This window comes from Carassius auratus, unplaced genomic scaffold, assembly GCF_003368295.1.
Source record: "Carassius auratus strain Wakin unplaced genomic scaffold, ASM336829v1 scaf_tig00034732, whole genome shotgun sequence".
Classification (NCBI taxonomy): Eukaryota; Metazoa; Chordata; class Actinopteri; order Cypriniformes; family Cyprinidae; genus Carassius; species Carassius auratus.
The window spans coordinates 241,481-265,386 of NW_020526173.1; the positions used below are offsets into that span (position 1 = coordinate 241,481).

The following is a 23,906-nucleotide window of genomic DNA, read 5'->3' on the forward strand; positions in this document are numbered from 1 at the left end:
GTAAATGCAGGTGTTTGTGACCAGTTTAAGTGTGCAAGACTATTTGAAAGCGCGACTGGCAGAATAACATATATCTCTCGAGCTGCAGGATTCTGGCTTTCGTCGTAAGAACGAACACATCACGGACAAGATTATTTCAAAATACATAATAGCTTGGCGAATATAAACGAAAACAGCCATGTGAACATAAACTGGATCTACTGGATTTGAATATTAAAGTGACCACATTTACCACTTGCTTCTGTCTTCAATTTTAATCTATATAAAAAAGGAAACTCATTCGACTTGGCTGCTTTTTTAATGTGTGCGTACTTATTTATTTACCTTTTTATACATTTTGTATAATTTCATAGTATGTGTATTACAATTATAAAAACAAAAATAAATTTAGCCACTCACATAGAAATAGCTTAGGCCTTAACCTTTTTCTGACAGTTTTAGGGATTTTTAAAAATCCTAAAAAAAACTTATTTGTGCTGCAAATAATAATTTCAAACTCATTTGATACTGACCTATGACATCCTGTGACATTATATTTATTTTAACTTACATAATCTCATGGATGTAACAGTAAATCTGTTCAGCTCACAGATCAATACTAAGCTGTAATGCAAGCAGAACTTTCACAAATGCTTATGAGTCATTTAAGGATTTGATAACACTGTAAAATAATGTCTAATTTGTTAACATTAGCAAATTCATTGATAACACTTTATAATAACTGCACTCATTATTAAATAGTCAGTTCATGCTTTATAAAGCCTTGTCCCAATATTAATAGTCAGTAGTAAGCAGTTTATAAATACAGCTATAAATAGCTTGTCCTTGGTTTATAAGCACATTTATTAAAAAGGAGAGTAAGTTATCTTCCTATGAAAAATAAAAGATAAAAATAAACAAACAACAACACAGATTGATACAGAACTCAGAAATTTTATTGTGGATTTATGATAAAATCAGCCTGTAAATGAATTCATACTCCTCCTCATACTACTCCATACTCCTTTTTCAACATTATGCCAATATACTGAGATGTTAAATTGTGAATGGGTTTAGGATCGCTTAAATGGTGTTGCCATAGAGATTTATTAAAGTAACATAAAAAATACAATAGTTATTTTACTATATCTTTAAAATTTTTCATTCTAACTCTTCATAATTTTTTATATAAGTAGAAGTCCTCATTTGAAGGAAGCACAGTAAGTTTCATAGCTTTATCATTTTCAAGAGCCGGCATAAAATTAAAACTATCATAACTTATAAATCAAGCTTGCAATTCTTAGTACCTATAATGGCCACCAGAGGGAGCTATAGGATTACTTTTAAATAATTATTGTAGAAACGAGTATGATTTAAATAATTTATAGAAATCTTTCAAATAAAATAATATGTATTTTAGGAATTTTACTGATAAAATGACCCTCACTTAATTAGAATAACAAGCTGAAGTATTGTGAACTGTATATTAAGAATAATTCTTTATTGGCTTTATGGACAGATAAGTTTTGAGTGACTCTTGAAGGATCAGCACCACATCCTCTTTTACCACTGTTTAAAGAATTAATCTTACAGAACAGGTGTGAATGAATTTTGGATAGCTTGAATGGTTTTGTCGTGGTGATTTTTTGAAATAATAGTAAAAAAGGAACCAGTAAATGTCTTTTTATTTTTTTAAAGTGCAGCTTCTAAACACTTAAAAAAAAAATGTACACATAAAAGACAAGTCATTCTGAGGCATATTTCCTCAGAATGACTGGTCTCATGACAATAGTTTCATGACTATACAACACTATATGGATGATAGAAAATTAAAAAACTATCATACATCTGATGTCACTCTGTCCCTCTGTCACTGTGGGTAATGTGTGTGTGTGTGTGTGTGTTAAGTGAATTAGGTGTGAAACTATCAGGGAGCATTTAGTCTCCAGCGCCAACATTTTACAGAACTGCCACTTTCCTGGAGTCTCCAGAATTACTCGGTGTCAGGCTCTGAGAGACTTAAGATTCCAAAAAATGATTTAATTAGAATACCATGAAGTATTGTGAAATACTATATATTAAGGCTTTATATATAGGCTTTATGAACAGATTAGAGAGACTCGTGAAGGACCAGCACCACCTCCTCTTGTTCGATGGTTTGAGGATTAAGATTTAGGAGCTCATTTTTATTCCACCTCCTTTCCTGAAAGTCTGTCTTGCAGAATTGACTAAAAATTAACCTTCACATTATTTCCTAATTATTTTGCAATTCTTTTTGTCAGTTCTTCTTGACCTGTTTTTCTCTTCCAGCTTTCCTGGACTATTGTATAGCACTCATAAATGATTAAATAAAAAATAATGGTAGTTATTAAGATTGATATGGTTTGGAATTGGTAAAATGTGCTTGGAAAAAAATCACAATAAAACAATGTTTTAATGTTTAAGTTTGGAATATTAACTGACATGAATGAATGCTATATAAATATTGTTCATGTTAACATAATGTTTATGAATGGAATCTTATTGTACAGTGTTACTAAAGTTATATATATATATATATATTGTTCTGTGAATGGGATTTTAAAGTCTAGATGATTCGGATTAACCCTTTAACTGCCATATCCTTTAAAACCTCACTGCCAGAGGGACATTGTGAATGCATGTGCCCGCTGGGCACAGTTTACCTGATGCCACCGGGGTGGCGATGGCACTGGTGGCTTGAGCCCGCCATCGCTGCTTGCAGCTATATTGATTATTCTTATTATTATTATTTTTTTTATTTTTTATTAAACCTTCCGGGGGTTTTTGGGGGCCTTAACATGCTCAAAAACTCTTGAAAATTGGCACACTCATTGGAATCGGCGGCCATCAGGACGCTGCAGAGGCTGGGACCCGGGCGTGGCACAGGGGCTCTACAGCGCCCCCTGGAACACAGTCAGAAATCTTGAACCATAGCTCACACACACTTGCATATATTTATATGAAACTCGGTACACTTATAGATCTCATTGAGCCGAACAACTTTCACACTTTATGTCATAGGCTCCGCCCAACAGGAAGTCAGCTATTCAGGGCTGTTTAAAAAAAGCATGCTCTGGAATTTGAAATACTCCTCTGAGGTTTTCAACCCGTTCACCACGAAACTCTGTGAACATGATCTCAAGACATTGGGGATGAAAAATTGCGAGGGGATTTTTGATATCTCGAACGGTTTGCCCGTGGCGAGGCGTGGAAATTATGGCTAGAAATGAGAAACAGGAAATGTCTAATAACATCCACATACATTTCCTGAATTTGATCAAACTTCATTGGTTTGTTCGTTGTATGATACCAATCGTATATATGTGACTATTAAGAGTCAACATTATAGCGCCACCAACTGGCAGCAGGAAGTGAGTCATTTTCCAAATGCTTTGAATTCAGCATCTTATTTTTACTCTATTTACTTAAAACTTCATCAGAATAATGACAAAACACAGCCGATGTAAATCTGTTGTGGGGATATTGATATCTGATATAGTGTTGCCATGGCAACGTGTCAAACTTGAATGTTCTGTTATGGTGAGTTTGAGGCAGACAACAAGCTCAGATTTACATGAAACTCAAAACACATATCAGTATTAGTGACAGCTAGACAATGGCAAAAGCTTTTAAAAGGGCGTGAAGGAGGCACTCTATAGCGCCACCTTTTGTCAAAAGTGGGGGGGTTAGTTTTAGCTACAGACACCAAACTTGGTACATAAATTGTTCTTTTCAAGACGGACAACTTTCTAATTCACAGTCATCAGCTACGACCAACAGGAAGTCGGCTATTTTGATTTGAATATTTAAATTGAGCTCTGATTTAATGCATACTCCTCACAGGAAATGTTCACTATACTCACCAAACTTTGTCTACATGTTGAAAAAACATTGAGGAACTTAAATTGCGAAAGGATTTTGGTTAGCTTGAACTGTTTTGTCGTGGTGATTTTTTGAAATGACAGTAAAAAGGGAATCATTAATTGTCTTGTATTTTTAAATTGCAGCTTCCAAACACTTAAAAAAAAAATCATACAGAGATCAAATCATTCTGAGGAGATATGCATAGTTTCATGACTTTACAACACTGTATGATTAAAAGAAAATTAAAAAACTGTCAGACATCTCAACTCACTCTGTCCCTCTGTTTGAGGAATGTATGTGTGCTGACTGAGTGTGTGTGTGTGTGTGTGTGTGTGTGTCTGTGAGTGGGGGATGGGCATCAGCTGAGTGGCAGACACAATGAGAGAGAGAAAGAGAGAGAGAGAGAGAGAGAGACTTAATCATCTCTTTAATCACCAGAAAAAAAAAGTATTTTAAATTGTTATTTTTTTGTTGCTGTTGCTAACATTGCTGTTTTCATTACAGCTTAAGAAATCTCTTAGGCCTTATCCTTTTCTGACAGTTTCAGGAATTAAAAACAAAATTCTAAAAATACTTATTTGTGCTGCAAATAATAATTTCAAACTCATTTGATACTGACCTATTCCATCCTGTGACATGACATTTATCTTAATTTACATAATCTCATGGATGTAACAGTAAAACTGTTCAGCTCACAGATGAAGACTAGCTGTAATGCAAGCAGAACTTTCACAAATGCTTATAAGTCATTAAAGGATTTTATAACACTGTAAAATAATGTCTAATTTGTTAACATTAGTAAATGCATTGGTAACACTTTATAATAACTGCACTCATTAGTAAATAGTCAGTTCATGCTTTATAAAGTCTTGTCCCAACTTAAATAGTCATTAATAAGCAGCTTATAAATACAGCTATAAATAGCTTGATCTTGGTTTATAAGCACATTTATTAAAAAGGAGAGTAAAGGGTCAGTTATCTTCCTATGAAAAATAAAAAAATGAAAATAAACAAACAACAACACAGACTGATACAGAACTCAGAAATTTTATTGTGGATTTATGATCAAATCAGCCTGTAAATGAATCATACTCCTCCAAGAAGACACAAGTAGTTCACACCAAACTTTTTCAACATGATGCCAATATACTGAAGATGTTAAATTGCGAATGGGTTTAAGATACCTTAAATGGTGTGGCCATACCGATTTATTAAAGTAACATAAAAAAATAAAATAGTTATTTTACTATATCTTTAACATTCTTCATTCCAACTCTTCATAATTTTTTATATACGTAGAAGTCATAATTTGAAGGAAGCACAGTAAGTTTCATAGCTTTATCATGTCCAGGAGCCACCATAAAATTAAAACTATCATAACATATAAATCAAGCTTGCAATTCTTAGTACCAATAATGGCCATCAGATGGAGCTATAGGATTACTTTTAAATAATTATTGTAGAAACGAATATGATTTAAATCATTTATAGAAATCTTTCAAAAAAAAAAAGTATTTTACTGATAAAATGACCCTCACTTAATTAGAATAATATGCTGAAGTATTGTGAAATACTGTGTATTAAGAATAATTCTTTATAGGCTTTATGGACAGATAAGTTTGGAGTGACTCTTGAAGGATCAGCACCACATCCTCTTTTACCACTGTTTAAAGAATGTAGCTTACAGAACAGGTGCGGATGAATTTTGGATAGCTTGAATGGTTTTGTCGTGGTGATTTTTTGAAATAACAGTAAAAAAGTAACCAGTAAATGTCTTTTATTGTTTAAGTGCAGCTTCTAAACACTTCAAAAAAAATGTACACATAGAAGACAAGTCATGCTGAGGAAATATGCATAGTTTCATGACTATACAACACTATAAGGATGAGAGAAAATTAAAAAACTACCAAACATCTGATGTCACTCTGTCCCTCTGTCACTGTGGGTAATGTGTGTGTGTGTGTGTGTGTGTGTGTGTGTTTGTGTGTTAAGTGTGTGTGCTGAGTTTGTGTGAATGTGTGAGAGAGGGGATGGGCTCGGTGTCAGAGAGAGGGAGGGAGACTTAATCATCTCTTTAATCACCAGCAGAAAAAAAAAAAAGCAATTTTGTGTTGTTGTTGTTGTTGTTTTTTCATCATTACAGCTTAAGAAATATCTTAGGCCTCAACATCAACTGTTGCTGCTTTATAAAGCCTTCTCCCAAAATTAATAGTCATTAGTAAGCATTTTATAAATACAGCTATAATTAAATTGTTCATGGTTTTTATGCACATTTATTTTGAGGAGATTAAAGGCTGTAATCTTCCTTAAAAAATAAAAATAATAAAAAAAATAAACACAGACCTCAGAAACATTTATTTCAAGATGCAATAAAAGAAAACTGTACACTAATATATATATATATATATATATATATATATATATATATATATATATATATATATATATATATATATATATATATACAATTGCATAAGTTTATATTTAATTTTTTTTATCAAGTCAAAAATAACAGCAAATAACAATGTCAATAAAAAAACGCAATAATATTAGAATAGCACAACATATTGTGGAATACTATATTAATAAGACTTTATATATAGGCTTTATGAACAGATAGGTTTTGAGAGATTCTTGAAGTACTAGCATCACCTCCTCTTGTACGACGGCTTGAGGAATATATCTTCCAGATAGTACCGCCGCTCCCTATATGCAGAATACGCAGTCTTCGTAGGGCACCAACTCCCAGAGGGGGCACCATCCCAGTAGCTCAAAAAAAACAAAACATGCGCCATTCTCCCATCCGCGCTCGCGACCGCTCGGACATTTGCGGATGAATGTTCGTAATTGATGGATGGACATCTATGCCCGGGTAAAAGACATCAGCAATCCGGCACAGAGAAAAGAAAAATAAAGTAAAAAACAAAACAAAAACAGTCATAAAGTTGGCTTGACATTGGACATTTGAGAGTCTCAAATTTAGGGACCGTCTCTAAAGTTACATGTGATATTGTTATACACTTTTCTAACGTCAGTAGCATTTGAAGAGAATGACTTACAGTCATAAAACAACTGTAATTGTCCATCTAGGTGACAGCTATAATGCACAATTAAATTTAATTTTTGATATTTATTAAAACAAACTGTAAGTCATATGTAAATTATGCTACTTTTTCACATGGGCTCAAACGCAAATTTGAAGCTCAATAGCATTTGAGGAAAAAGACTTGCAGTCATAAAACAATTGTAATGTGTTCATTTAGGTGTCAGCTACGATGCACACCTTATACATTTTTTATATATATTAAAATAAAGTGTTACTAAAGTTATATATATTGTTCTGTGTATGTGATTTCAAAGTCTAGATGGGTCGGATTAACCCTTTAACTGCCATATCCCTTAAAATTTGATTGCCAGAGGGTTACTGTAAATGCTTATGCCCGCTGGGCACAGTTTTCCTGATGCCACCGGGGTGGCGTTGCACTGATGGCTTGAGCCCGCCATCGCTGCTTGCAGCTATATTTATTATTATTTTTATTTTTTATTAAACCTTCCGGGGGTTTTTGGGGGCCTTAACATGCTCAAAAACTCTTGAAAATTGGCACACACATTGGAATCTATGGCCATCAGGACGCCACAGAGACTGGGACCCGGGCGTGGCACAGGGGCTCTACAGCGCCCCCTGGAACACAGTCAGAAATCTTGAACCATAGCTCACACACACTTGCATATATTTATATGAAGCGCAGTACACTTATAGATCTCTTTGAGCTGAACAACTTTCACACTCTATGTCATAGGCTCCGCCCAACAGGAAGTCAGCTATCCAGGGCTGTTTATAAAAAGCATGCTCTGGAATTTGATATACTTGTCATAGGTTATTTACTTGATTGCCACCAAACTCGGTGAACATGATCTCAAGACATTGGGGATGAAAAATTGCGAGGGGATTTTTGATATCTCGAACGGTTTGCCCGTGGCGAGGCGTGGCAATTATGGCGAGAAATGAGAAACAGGAAATGTCTAATAACATCCACATACATTTCCTGAATTTGATCAAACTTCATTGGTTTGTTCGTTGTATGATACCGATCGCATATATGTGACTATTAAGAGTCAACGGTATAGCGCCACCAACTGGCAGCAGGAAGTGTGTCATTTTCCAAATGCTTTGAATTCAGCATCTTATTTTTACTTGATTTACTTCATCAGAATAATTACAAAACACGGCTGATGTAAATCTGTTGTGGGGATATTGATATCTGATATAGTATTGCCATGGCAAAGTGTCAAACTTGAATATTCTGTTATGGTGAGTTTGAGGCAGACAACAAGTTCAGATTTACATGAAACTCAAAACACATATCAGTATTAGTGATAGCTAGACAATGGCAAAAGCTTTTAAAGGGGATTGAAGGAGGCACTCTATAGCGCCACCTTTTGTCAAAAGTGGGGGGGTTAGTTTTAGCTACAGACACCAAACTTGGTACATAAATTGTTCTTTTCAAGACGGACAACTTTCTAATTCACAGTCATCAGCTACGACCAACAGGAAGTCGGCTATTTTGATTTTGAATGTGTATTTTTGAGATTTTACAGTTGTGAATTAATGCATACTCTTCACAGGGGAAGTACACTATACACACAAAACTTTGTCTACATGAAGAAACAACATTGAGGAACTTAAATTGCGAACGGATTTTGGTTAGCTTGAAGGGTTTTGACGTGGTGATTTTTTGAAATGACAGCAAGAAGGGAAACATTAATTGTATTGTATGTTTAAATTGCAGCTTCCAAACACTTCAAGGCATACTTTCATACAGAGATCAAATCATTCTGAGGAAATATGCATAGTTTCACGACTTCACAACACTGTATGGATAAAAGAAAATTAAAAAACTGTCAGACTTCTCAACTGACATGATCTCACTCTGGCCACTCTGTCTGTGTGAGGAAAGGGAGGTGGAGAGGGAGGGGGAGTGTGAGGGGGTTGGTGACTGTGAATTTTTGGTGGCTGACAGTGTGTGTGGATTGTAGGGAGGGGCTGTCTGGCAGAGAGAGAGAGAGAGAGAGACCTAATAATCCCTTTAATAATCAGGAAAAAAAATCTGTATTTTAAATTATTATTGTTTTTGTTGTTGCTAATGGTGGTGTTTTTTTCCTTTCATTACAGGTTAAGAAATCTCTTAAGCCTTATCCTTTTCTGACAGTTTTAGGGATTTAAAAACATCCTAAGAATCCTTATTTCTGCTGCAAATTATAATTTCAAACTCATTTGATACTGACCTATGACAACCTGTGACGTGACATGACATTTATTAATCTCATGGATGTAACAGTAAAACTCTTCAACTGACAGATTAAGCTGCAATGCAAGCAAAACTATTTCACAAATGCTTATAGGTCATTAAAATCATTACAAAACACTAATGAATTATTAAAGGATTTGGTAACACTGTATAATAATGTCTAATTTGTTAACATTAGTAAATGCATTGGTAACACTTTATAATAACTGCACTCATTAGCTAAGCATTAGTAAATAGTTCATGATTATAAAGCCTTTTCCCTTAATAATAGTCATTATTAAGCAGTAATACATCTATAAATACATTTGTTCTTGGTTTAAAAGCACATATATTACAAATGAGATTAAAGTCTCAGTTGTCTTATGAAATAAATAAATAAACACAACCCAGTTTGATTCAGAATTCAGAGATATTTATTTCAAGATGCAATAAAAGGAAACTGTACACTTGAAAAGGTTTTGAGCGATTCTTGAAGGACTAGCATCACCTCCACTTGTACGATGGTTTGAGGAATATATCTTCCAGATAGTACCGCCGCTCCCTATATGCAGAGTATGCAGTCTTCGTAGGGCACCAACTCACAGAGGGGGCACCATCCCAGGTGCTCAAAAAAAAAATTTAAAAAAATGCGCCATTCTCCCATCCGCGCTCGCGACCGCTCACACCTCATGTTTGCGGCTGAATGTTCGTAATTGATGGATGGACGTCTATGCCTGGGTATAGGACGTCAGCAATCTGGCACAGGCATAAAAAAAAAAAAACAGGCATAAAGCTGTCTTGACACTGGACATTCGAGAGTCTAAAATTTAGGGACGGTCTCTAAAGTTAAATGTGATATTGTTATACACTTTTCTAACGTCAGTAGCATTTGAAGAGAATGACTTACAAAAAAAACTGTAATTGTTCGTCTAGGTGACCGCTATAATGCACAATTCATTTGAATGTTTATTTATTACAACAAACTGTAAGTCATGTGTAAATTATGCTACTTTTTCACATGGGCTCAAATGCAAATTTGAAGCTCAATAGCATTTGAGAAGAAAGATTTGCAGTCACAAAACAATTGTAATGTGTTCATATACAGTCAGGTCCATAAATATTGGGACATTGACACAATTCTAATCTTTTTGGCTCTATACACCACCACAATGGATTTGAAATGAAACGAACAAGATGTGCTTTAACTGCAGACTTTCAGCTTTAATTTGAGGGTATTTACATCTAAATCAGGTGAACGGTGTAGGAATTACAACAGTTTGTATATGTACATCCCACTTTTTAAGGGACCAAAAGTAATGGGACAGATTAACATTCAAAAATCAAACTTTCATTTTTTAATACTTGGTTGCAAATCCTTTGCAGTCAATTACAGCCTGAAGTCTGGAGATCAATCAGACATCAGCGTACGCTGGGTTTCATCCCTGGTGATGCTTTGCCAGGCCTCTAATGCAACTGTCTTCAGTTCCTGCTTGTTCTTGGGGCATTTTCCCTTCAGTTTTGTCTTCAGCAATTCAAATGCATGCTCAATCGGATTTAGGTCAGGTGATTGACTTGGCCATTGCATAACATTCCACTTCTTTCCCTTAAAAATCTCTTTGGTTGAATTCGCAGTATGCTTCGGGTCATTGTCCATCTGCACTGTGAAGCGCTGACCAATGATTTCTGAAGCATTTGGCTGAATATGAGCAGATAATATTGCCCGAAACACTTCAGAATTCATCCTAATGCTTTTGTCAGCAGCCACATCATCAATAAATACAAGATAACCAGTTCCATTGGCAGCCATACATGCCCACGCCATGACACTACCACCACCATGCTTCACTGATGAGGTGGTATGCTTTGGATCATGAGCAGTTCCTTTCCTTCTCCATGCTCTTCTCTTTCCATCACTCTGGTACAAGTTGATCTTTGTCTCATCTGTCCATAGGATGTTGTTCCAGAACTGTGAAGGCTTATTTAGATGTTGTTTGGCAAACTCTAATCTGGCCTTCCTGTTTTAGAGACTCACCAATGGTTTACATCTTGTGGTGAACCCTCTGTATTCACTCTGGTGAAGTCTTCTCTTGATTGTTGACTTTGACACACACATACACCTACCTCTTGGAGAGTGTTCTTGATCTGGCCAACTGTTGTGAAGGGTTTCTTCACCAGGGAAAGAATTCTTCGATCATCCACCACAGTTGTTTTCCATGGTCTTCCGGGTAGTTTGGTGTTTGGAAAGCAACCAAAGAGATTTTTAAGGGAAAGATGTGGAATGTTATGCAATGGCCAAGTCAATCACCTGACCTAAATCCGATTGAGCATGCATTTCACTTGCTGAAGACAAAACTGAAGGGAAAATGCCCCAAGAACAAGCAGGAACTGAAGACAGTTGCAGTAGAGGCCTGGCAGAGCATCACCGGGGATGAAACCCAGCGTACGCTGATGTCTAATTGATCTCCAGACTTCAGGCTGTAATTGACTGCAAAGGATTTGCAACCAAGTATTAAAAAATGAAAGTTTGATTTATGATTGTTAATCTGTCCCATTACTTTTGGTCCCTTAAAAAGTGGGATGTACATATACAAACTGTTGTAATTCCTACACCGTTCACCTGATTTGGATGTAAATACCCTCAAATTAAAGCTGAAAGTCTGCAGTTAAAGCACAACTTGTTCGTTTCATTTCAAATCCATTGTGGTGGTGTATAGAGCCAAAAAGATTAGAATTGTGTCGATGTCCCAATATTTATGGACCTGACTGTAGGTGTCAACTATAATGCACACCTTATACATTTTTTATAAATATAAAAATAATGTGTTACTAAAGTTATATATATTGTTCTGTGTATGCGATTTCAAAGTCTAGATTGGTCGGATTAACCCTTTAACTGCCGCATCCCTTAAAACTTGATTGTCAGAGGGTTACTGTAAATGCTTATGCCCGCTGGGCACAGTTTTCCCGATGCCACCGGGGTGGCGTTGCACTGATGGCTTGAGCCCGACATGGCTGCTTGCAGCTATATTTATTATTCCGATTCTTCTTCTTCTCCCGAATGAATTGCATTTTTTTAGGGCTTAAACATTCTCAAAAAGTCATGAAACTTTGCACAGGCGTCAAACCTGGTGAAAATTTTCATCTGATATGGGATTCAGAAGAGGGTGTGGCAAAATGGCTCGACAGCGCCACCTAAACTAAGAAAATCAACAGCCTTCCAGCTATGTTTCACGTACATGCACGAAAATTGGCACACATATGTAACACACCAATACCTACAAAAAAGACTCTTGGACCAAAATTCTAAACCCAACAGGAAGTCGGTTATTTTTAATATTATGAGCAAATTTTGTGTAATTTTGGTCATTTCCATGTGTTGTATTTTAACGAACTCCTCCTAGAGATTTCTTCAAATCAACACCAAATTTGGTATGCCTAATCTAAAGGCCTTTGCGATGTTAAATTGCGAAGATCTTGAGTTTTCGTCGAAGGGCGTGTCCGTGGCGGCCTGGCGAATTTCGATGATTCGCCATGAAAAATGAAGTTGCTATAACTCAGACATACAATGTCCAATCTGCCCCAAACTTCACATGTTTGATGAGACTCCGAGCCTGAACCGATTGACATGCCCATATTCAGTTATAGTCATAGCGCCACCTGTTGGCAACAGGAAGTGACATATTTTACACTGCGACGAACTACACCTAGAAATTTTCTGACATCAATGTCTTTTTTGTGGTCAGTCTAATCTAAAGGCCTGTGCGATGTTAAGTTGTTAAGATCTTGAGGTTTCGTTAAAAGGTGTGTCCATGGCGCCATGACGAAGTTCCATGTCTCGCCATGCGAATAAAAGATGTTATAACTCAGGCATAAAATGTCCGATCTTCCCCAAACTTCACATGTGTGATAAGAGTCCTGGCCTGAACTCATCTGAAGGCCAATATTCCATCGGCTGTGGCAAAATGGCTCGATAGCGCCACCTATACACTTTCAACAGAGTGCACCTCGAGCTATGTTTCACGTACATGTACAAAAATCGGTACACACATGTAATACACCAATACCTACCAAAAAGTCTCTTGGTACAAAATCTGAATCCCAACAGGAAGTCGGTTATTTAGAATTTTCTCTGCAAAATTGGTGTTGTTTTTTGCCATTTTCAGGGGTTGTACTTTAACAAACTCCTCCTAGAGATTTATTCAGATCAACACCAAACTTGGTCAGTTAAATCTAAATGCCTTTGCGATTTTCAATTGCGAAGATCTTGAGGTTTCGTTAAAGGTCGTGTCCATAACTGCATGACAAATTTTGATGTCTCACCACAGCAAGAGAAGTTGTTGTAACTCAGGCATAAAATGTTTAAACGCATATTTCTCACTGTTCACCTATTTACTAAAGCCACTTGCTGTCGGTGAGCCTGGGTGCGAGGGCCCATTCATCGCTGCTTGCAGCTTTAATTTCGATTTATTTCTCAACCGTTTATGTGCACGTTGCTGTTTTCGTTTATATTCGCCAAGCTATTATGAATTTTTAAATAATCATGTACTTGATTTGTCCAATCTACCGACGAAAAGCCAGAATCACTGTCCTCTGAAGCTGGAGAGATGGATGTTATTTTCACCTAAGACAAAAAGATCACACAAGCACTCATTTTGATCTCTATAATATATTCTTCTAATTGTTTTGTGTTGATTCGCTGCACTGTTTTAATTTAAAAGGCTGTCGTGACTTTTTTTCCTTCCAGTATTCATAAGCTGTATCGCGCTGATATTTCATTTTGCACACATACACCGCTCAAAAACACCTGAATTCTGCTCTTGTTGTGTTCTAATGGGTGGATTGTGTGCATTCGCTGTGATATTTTTATTTTTGAAATCTCTTAAAAAATATAAAAATGCTTTTATTCTGAGCTCATACTGATAACTTGGCTGGCTGATATGCAGCGCTCATTTCTCTCTCGTCTTTCTGTCGGTTCTTTAGCCAGAGACATAATTGATTAATGAGATCGAACCCGATAATAATAACATGTTGTTTTAGCTTGTCAGTGTGAATGAAATGTGTATTTATTTGTCTGATCTCGCCCCAAACGCGGCTGTAATGTGACTTTTTTTTTCCCCTTCGCAATGTCAAATATTGCATTTTGCACACATACACGGCTCAAAAACCCCTGGATTTTGCTCTTGTTGTGTTCTAAAGGGTGGATTGTGTGCATTCGGAGTAATATTTTAAGAAGCTCTTAAAAAATATATATATAAATGACTTTACCACAGGGAACTACACTAACTTTTTCCACTGGTGGCACTTGTGCTACTAACTTTTTCAGTTACTGGCGCAAACCATGATTTGGTCGCACAAATTATTTATAATAATTACTGGATAATAATGAACAATAATGAAACTGTATTGCATACAGAAGTGCTTTTTGTTTTACTTGCCATCTTTTAAACCACATGCCTGGTTCTATTTCTTAAAGTACACACAGTGCATTGCTCAGTCTTGAAGCTGGGGTTAGAGGGGCCCCGGTGCAAGTTGTACAGTGGGCCCTGTTTAATATTGTTTGATTTGTACTGTATGTTCACTATTTATTTATTTGTGCTATTTACATATTTTTTACATTAAGTTTTTGTTAATTTAAAATGGCTCTGCATAGTCTTCACTGTAAAATAAAATACACAATCAAACCAAAATGTATTCAGACACCTTCAACATTTCTCACATTATCACAGTTTATTTGCTGTAGTTTAGAAATTGGTAATAAAATATGACGATAACTCAGAACAAATTCATCTTGATAGTTTCGGATAACTTTAATAAAAAGATATGTAATGGAATCAACCAAAACTTCAGACAACTGTCAGTATGACAATATTTACACAACTATCAATACTTTGTTGAACAGTTACCAAGCAAGCAATGCTTAATTTGGTTCAGTCTGTGGTATGAAAAGATTGCATTAGCAATTAAAGAAAGAAACACTTAAACAAAACATGGTCAGGTCCCTAATTATTATTTTTTTAAATCAATTTCACTGGTAGCCTACAGTATGAAGAATTTTTGGGTATAATATTTCACAGATCACTATTTTGCCATACTCACTTACATAAATGAACTAGTGGCCTGCACCCACCATAAAACAATTCTATCTGATTTTTGGATTGACTTTGGATAAATTCTTATTAAAACTACAAAGTAATTCAATCAAGAGCAGTGAGTGATTTACTTTCATTTTCATACATTAAAGACACTGACAGCAGAGCTAGTAAATTAGGCGCGGTCACCTTAAGAGACAAACGCATCCATTATGATGATACACATCCGATTTTTTTGCAACTCTTTACTTTCACTTAAGACATAACTACATACTTTTTCGAACACACTTTCCAAGACGGGTATTTAAACATATTTTGTATGTATTTGTTGTCGGTACAAAAGCAAGAAGACTTTGAGACGTGTCTCTGCTTGCTCCCTGAACACCAGAACACCGCGTTGCTGAATTGAGCTCTTTCGCTTTTCGTTTTTTTTTTTCTGTTTATTTAAACTGCGATTTGTATTTGTTCGGTCAGGTGCAGGAGGACGTGAACGTCCTGAAGGAGAGCTCGGTTCAGTGTTGCTGTTCGCGAGACGCGGCTCTCTCGTGCACACCGAACACAGCGCAAATAACCAGCTGCTCAATTCAGCTTTCCCGCATCGCGGGGCTGAAGCCAACTTGATGTGTTGAATGCTTAGAGCACGTTATAAAATGTATTCTTAAAATACACATTTCTGTTTTAATAAATGCTCATATTAAATCATAGCATAACACATAAGTAGGTACAAAAATAATCAGTGATGCATATGCGACCATTTTGGTCGCACTGTAGTTCCAGGCTTTACCATGTTGTGCAGCGCCGAGCAATCGCGGTGATGTTCAGTCTGACAGAGAAAATCTCACAAGCACATATAAACACTCATTTGTATAAACACTCATGTGTATAATATATTCTTCTAATTGTTTTGTGCCGTTTCGCAGCTGTGTTTTAATGTGAAAGGTTGTAAATTGTCTATGTGGACTTCAAGTGTTCAGAGAAATACATCGCGAGCTCGCGGGCAGTTGGCTGCTGTGAATATATCATGTTATTACTTTAAACAGTTCAGAAACATCTGAATTTAGCTCTTGGTGTGTTCTAACGGGTAGATTGCATGCAATCGCCATAATATTTTATTTTTAAAAGGTCTTAAATAAGAACTAGAAAAAAAAGTTTGTTGAGAAACTTTAAATTGGCTTGAGAAAGCCTGACCAGAAAGTTTGAAGAAGTTTAAAGAAGTTAGAAGTTTATAGTTTAAAGTTAGATTGATAGATTAGTTGAAAGAAAGAAAGATATATTAGTTAGAAAGAATGACAGATAGATTAGTAAGAAAGAATGATATAGATTAGCTCAAATGAAAGAATGATAGATAGATTAGTTTGACAGAAAGAATGCATGCAACTAACATGTTTCTAGCATGATTAGCAAGTTACTAGCATGTTGTTAGCATGACTAGCATGTCGCTACCATGTTTGTAGTATGACTAGCATGTTGTTACCATGTTTCTAGCATGATTAGCATGCGAATAGCATGTTTTAAGCATGACTAGCATGTCGCTGCCATGTTTCTAGCATGTTTCTAGCATGATTAACATGCTGCTAGCCTGTTGCTAGCATGTTTCTAGCATGACTAGCATGCGACTAGCATGTTGCTAGCATATTGTTATCATGACTAACATGTTGCTAGTATTTTTCTAGCATGATTGGCATTTGAATAGCACGTTACTAACATGTTTGAGTGCATTTCTTCATAATGCATTTCTGTCACAATAATTTTTATAGTAAGACTTTTGATAAGTGCTAAATGCATACTGAGACTAAGTGAGATAGCAGTTTAGTGGACTGTAAAGCTTGAAATAACCACAACAAAGGCTGATAAAGGTGTAATAAAAGCAAAAGAATAATGATAGAAGAATAATGTGGATAATGTTTCATACCTCGCGGTGGTTCAAAAGACTCATTTGGTGAGAACAATATAATCATGAAACGGGGAGTTTTCAAAGCCAACACACATACAGAGAGCACAGGAATGATTGCATGCGAGATTTTACAGAGATGACAAGTAGAGGTCTTCACGGGTCCAAAAATTCGTGCCCGAACCCGACAGAGACCCGTAATGTACTACACCGAACCGACACGGACCCGTCTAATATTTCAAAAGCTGGACCCGGACCCGTGTAGATCCGAGAAATGTCTACCCGGACCCCGTATATTATTTGAAATCTAGACCCGAACCCGGGTCACATATTCCACCTTAAATTGCTATTACAAGTAAATAAACCTGTTGCGAAGAATACAGCTTTTTGTCTTACCTAATTTAAAGAGCCGTAGTCTCTCTTCCTTGTACCCGACTGCTTGTGATGCATTACAAACCTCCGACAAGAAAGTTATCCATGTTTTTCATCTCGTTATTCCAAGTCCAAGCTGAATCCACTCATTATTTCAGCTTCAGAAGTCCACTTGATATCATGGTGACGGATGACAAATGCTACTGTTTACATGTACATTCTGAGTCGAGTTAATTCGCTTAATAACTTAGACTGTTTGCCCTTTTGAACTATAATAACGATCGCTCGTGCAATGCCATGGCCGCTGACGTTATTTATTTACTATCATCTGATCTCTGTCTGTGCTCTCTGCTCTGCATCGAGTTTGAATCTGAACCACTAAAACTTTAAGATTAAACGGTTCATTTATAATATTATAAAAATGGGAGAAAATGTAAAACGCGGTTTGGCAGTCCAAGTGTCCCTCACTGGTTGCCATAGAAACATGAAATGCGCTTGAGACTGCACATGCGTGCTAGCTGTATCAACCTAAAATGCTTCAACGCAATTTGAGCGTAATAGAAAACATTAATGTGACAGTTCACCTCAGATTGTGTTGCTGATTTGAAATATATTAAATATGAGCGTGTCAAGTCTGCAAGCATTAATACCGTGCGTGCACTTGTATATTAACTCTGAGTGTGCGAGCAAGAGAGAGAGAGAGAGAGAGATCACTTTTTTTGGCTCACTCTTTTCTTTTCCTAATTTTACAAGTTGCAAGTTACAAAAAACACAAGCAGTCTTTGATCACGGCCGGATGTTCTTCGAGTCAGATGACTCCGATCGGCGATTGCACGGGTATTACACACAATGTTAAACAGACCCGGGACCCGAGGTAATAGATTCGGACCCGACCCGGACCCGGCTGATGATTTAAAATATAGACCCGAACCCGTACGGGTCCGGGGTCGACGGGTCTCGGGTGCACTGTGAAGACCTCTAATGACAAGTGCCATAAATCAATTTGATTAGCCTTCTCTAAAAACACACTTGACATGGCCTTAGAAAATATTTCATAAAATTCACAGTTTTGCATTATGAAATTTTCATATGAAGCTTTGGTAGACTTTTGGCTTTAGCTACACTGTGTTGCTAAACTCATATCCTACATCACATCACATGTTTGGTAAATGCAGTCTCTTTTAATATTCAATCCAGCATCAATACCCATTTTCGATTTATTTCTCAACAGTTTATGTTCACGTGGCTGTTTTCATTTATATTCGCCAAGCTATTATGGATTTTGAAATAATGGTGTACTTGATTTGTCCGATCTACCGACGAAAAGTCAGATTCAGAAACACATGAATGCACCACATGAAAACAGTAAGAGCTTCGTTGTGCAGCATAACAGCGTCATTCATTGTAACGGCAGTTTGGGCAAGTGTGCAGATATACTCGCCATGTGTAACAGCTCCGGAAAAAAGGGAGCTTTCTTTGATCGCTCTCTGTAGTTAAGTCACAATTTAAATAACAGATTTGTTTCATGCTACTAAGAGAAATGACGTGAAGTTGATCGTTTAGTCACTGGCTTGATTCACTGATGCATAAACAGTATTAAACGATTTAGAAAGAAAGTCTGTGTGAACTTGAATGATTAGCTACACATCAGAAATCAATGATCACAGATCAGGCATTAATGAACACTGTTACGCACTGTTTGTGGCGGTGCTGTCGAATCCATATCATAAAAGTCTGTTTGTAATGCCTGTGCTGACATTGTGACTGAATTATATGTAAATATCTGGGCGGGCAAAGCAGAGAAAGGGGTTTGTCAACGAGGAGATTCAAGATCAGCCCAGTTGAGCTTCCATTTTCTCAAAGGCAGAGAAAGATAGAAAAATCTCGATTTACACCGATTCGAATTTCTAGAAACTTGGGCACCATATACAGGCTAGGAGAACTCATATTAATGTAAAAAAAAAAAACCTCACAAAGTGAAATTTTCATGTCATAGGACCTTTAATTTGTTTATATTTATATTTTCATTGTCTGGCTATCTGGCACTTAGGTAGTGCAGTTAAAGGTTAGGATTCTAACTTTTTCGGTAATATTATATCACATTGTTAGTGCATATTAGCACCTTTCGTTGTTTTCTTGTGGTATCTGATAGAGAGTTTGGACCGGGAAGCGGTGACACGTGACGTCAGATTTAACAAGCGAATAGTGGGTGGTGTGCCATGATGTGACAAAGACAGCACACCACACATGAACAGATTTTCAACCAGAGTCTTGACTGTGAACATAGGAAATCTCACAAAATCTCGCGAGACTTGAGAATTAGCCTGGCGTAAGATATGCAGGAAGAAATTGCAATGATAGTGTTTGGAATAATTTTCAAAGAAGATTTACGGGAAAAAAAAAATAAAAGGGTTTGGGTTTTTACATGACACCTTGTATAAACATTTGTGATGTTGCCACAAATCAGCAAGATGATCCTCCATCTCTGCTGTCCACATCAATTTCACTTTGTGCTGCACCATGACTGCTTTCTTCTTCCATCATCTCACTTTCTGATTGTATATTGTTTAATTTCATGTGATAATCTCCAGAGCTGCACACGTTTGTCCTCGGGGGTTCCCCCCACACATCAGGATTTCAGATCGTAAATATTAAACCTGTTGAATATTTACAATTCCCGATCGGTGTGGCTCCATTCTTCCGCTCAGGTTCGGACAGTCTTAACAAATCTCACACCAAGGGAAAATCTGTTAAGATGATCTGTAGAACCATCAAGATAATCAAGACATAGCTAGAATTATCGGAAGGGGGGAAATCAGCCCAAAATCAGCCCGATTATCTTTTAGTGTGTACCCAACATTAAACAGAAAGATTTGTTTGGGATCCAGACATCAGACGAGACAAAACTATGGGAAAAATCATATAAATTAAAATATAATATCATATAGTAAGTAAAATAATATTAAATTATTCATTTAAAGATATTATTACTACTAATTGAACTATACTACCATTGTTAACAGTTTCAATTTCATATTAATCTTTGCATGCCATTTTTTAAAACTTAATGTGTGTGTCCACCCATGTGTCGTCATGCTTTACCAAACATCTGATATGACTTTTTTCCCCCCTATATTAAAAGTCAATATGAAGTGTATTTTTTGTATTTTGTATGTTTTGCTTGAACTAATACATTCTTTTTCTCTGAATTTTCAGCACATATTCCAAACCAAACCTCAGATTCGGTAAGCATGTTTGCCATCTTTTCCTGTGTTTAACTAAAAATTCTTAAAGAACAGTTTTGAAGAACTTAATTTTTCTTGCTTCATTTTAATCTTATAATTGACCATTTGGTTCGTGCTGTTGTTTGTTGAATTTCTTTAAATAGAGTCCTTAGTAACATGAGGGAAGAGAAGCATTAACTGTTTTTAGTGAACAATGATTCTGTTTTTCTCCTTGGTTTCACTGGAATGCACAAACAAATGACTACTTTTAAACAGAAGCAATCTACAACCCTGTTTGTAAAGTAAGTGTGGTGATGATGCTTGTGTTATTTTAAAAAAAAACCTCTAACTCTTTAACTTTTGTTTGTTACACTTTGATAAAATACAATAAGAAAATCAAAGATCATGTCACACTTAAGTACCTACTCCACTTCAGACATGACTGGTACCAGACAGAGTCTCAAGTTGTAGTGACCCTCATGGTAAAAAATGCCAAGAAGGAGGATGTTACTGTCATCTTTGGTGAAAGAGAGGTAATGTTCCTTGTCTTTTCTTTGTGTCACTAATGTATTCATGTTTTTAGTAAATACAATTATTCACATGAATAAAACATTTAAACTTATACAAATGAAATAACCAGTTGGCTGGCACGAGGATTTTGCTCTGGAACTATCACTGATGAGAGAGACAAATGTGCCTTTTACTCAAAACGACACAATAATGAATTGCCTAGCACAGTGCCGTAGAATTACACATTCCAAATTAATGGAATGAGAGTGAAAAAATATGACATCAGTTATCCATTAATTATTCAAATCAATCTTATCCTCCTCATTTAGATAAAAATCTAAATGCCTCTTTGAGGAGGATTTAAAGGGATAGTTCACCCCAAAATGAACATTTGCTGTTAATTCACTTACCCATAGGCCATCCAATTTGTAAGTACATTTTTCTTTCTTTAGTAGAACAGTAAAGAAGATTTTCAGCATGTCAAGTCAATGGCTACTGTCATTTTGTGAGTCAAAAAAAAAAAAAAGCATAAAACAAACTTGGAATGCATGGCCATTGACGATGTACTGAGACTGGGAAGTCAGATTTTTTTTTTTTTGGCGAACTGTTTCATTCAAATATGGATGTTTTACATTTCAATCATGTGTTAAGTGAGCAAACAGTCTTGATCAGTGATTTTTACGTAAATCGTGGGAAACCATAAATTTTATTTTGCCCCTTCATTCAAGTGGTAATTTTTCACATATTCGTATCAGCAGCTTATCAGTTCTTTGGTCCTCATCTTAGTGTATTGCTGGGTGTAGCACTGAATGAGCTGACAAAAACCAGCATCATAGTATCAGTGCCGGTATATTGGCTCATTTCAAGTGAGAGTGACTGTTGGATATGTCTGAAAATGAGTTTTGATTAAATTACTTGTAGATTTGTGCTGGGTTTAGCCACAAACCATTTCAAATGGTTCAGTCTGATTTGGTCAAATGGTTCAACTGGTTTCACTTCATAAGACCTCATTATATTGTCAGGAGCTGTGGATCAAAAAAGTTGTCCTAAGACAAGAACGCATTTTGGTTTTAGGACGACTTTGAAAGGCTTTGATCCACTTCAAATGTTGACTACTGTATTTATGTGCACCTTGATTAGCTTAACCAGTTACCCCTCAAGCTGAAAAGGACATACCCAAAATGAATTGACTGTAGCTCTTGAACCCTATAGTCTGCAGGCATTATCCTGGTTTTGTCTAAAAACAGACACTGGACAGTTAATTGTCAGAAAGTTCAAATTGTCCAAAAGTCAGATTTACTCATGGTCGTACAGGAACAAAAAGGAAAAATTAAGACATGGATTTGAGAGATTTAAAGTCCATTTGAATTTTATATATATATTCTGCAAGGTAAATTTAGGAGTCTTTGCAAAAAGGAAACTCCAAGACTACAAAAAGACACCTGAAATCCATGTCCATATAATTAACAGCTACTGTTCACCGCTGACCCTAACAAACTCCTCCAAAACATTTTTCTCCAGCTAGCAACCTTTATAAAAAAAAAAAAAAAAAAACTTGCCATATGTTAATTTTGAACTTAGTGAGCAGATTAAAATGTGCTTGTGCAAAAACGTTATCTGTCAGTGCACATAGACACGGTGTGCTTACGCATTAATAATAATGGACTCTTACATACCTAATAAATGAATTCTGTTTGGATGCATTCACTTACTGGATCCTTGGACTGAAATCTTTCCTGGAGTTTAGTGGCTTAAAACGGTCTGATCACAAATGATCAAAGTTAGATGAGTCATGGCTGAAACACACCTGAAAATGTTGTTGTTCAGAGCGCGCGCTTGCTGACTAAATTCTGTTCTCTTGCAAATTCTCTCATCATAAACAAAGTGCAGATATACGTGCGCCGCAAGTATTAAAGAATTATTCATCATACAGTGTAAATGGCATCACTGATTGTAACTGGAGTGTTTTTTTGTATGTTTTTACATGTTTTTATGTAAGTGCATAAACTCACACTAAACTGAAGATAGTGATGATGTTATGATATTGTACTGTAAATGTTCTTTGTTCCAGGGTTCATACAAGGTGCTTAAAGCTACTTGAAAAGTACTAGGGCATTATATATGAAATAAGGTTGTTTTGTTTTTCTAGATAAAACAATATTTTTATGCAAAATGTGTGTTTGTGTGTGTATATATATATATATATATATATATATATATATATATATCTCTATATTAAGGACTTTCATAGTCGAATCGGAATTTCGAATCTTGCGATAATGAACTGATAGTCAAATTATATGTTTGGGGCGGGGCAAAATACATTGACAAGAGTCAAGTCAGACATTCTGTGAAATCAAAACAATTAACAATTTTTTTTATAAAAATTTTTTTACAATAGTGCTCTCATTATAACGTTAGCCTATAACGTAAGCATTTAATGTTCTGCATTTCTGTTTTGAGCTGCGCGCGCTTTAGATGATCAGTAGAGTGACTCATTTAATAGCAAGTTTTTAATCAAAGGGATTCAACTCATAATTTCATATAGAATACACTTCATTATTTCTACAACATAATGTTAATATTAAGACTTATAGGCTATTTGCAAAAAGGCCCCGAATGCACATGGACACATTTGCGGGGCTCTGAATGCGAACTCCCTTTGTGG

At 36.1% G+C, this 23,906-nt stretch overlaps 1 protein-coding gene across 3 annotated transcripts in view; it reads left to right on the forward strand.

The window, feature by feature from the left end:
• The window catches only part of sugt1 (SGT1 homolog, MIS12 kinetochore complex assembly cochaperone), a 102,410-nt gene that overhangs the window by 64,424 nt on the left and 14,080 nt on the right, over positions 1-23,906 (forward strand). Inside the window, exons 7-9 of one of the 3 annotated variants that reach the window (XM_026253660.1) lie at positions 20,721-20,749; positions 21,008-21,030; positions 21,165-21,261. In XM_026253660.1, the coding sequence (XP_026109445.1) occupies positions 20,721-20,749; positions 21,008-21,030; positions 21,165-21,261 (149 nt within the window). Of the gene's footprint in view, positions 1-20,720; positions 20,750-21,004; positions 21,031-21,120; positions 21,262-23,906 lie in introns of all 3 variants that reach the window. The other 2 variants (XM_026253658.1, XM_026253657.1) reach the window with 2 other exon arrangements.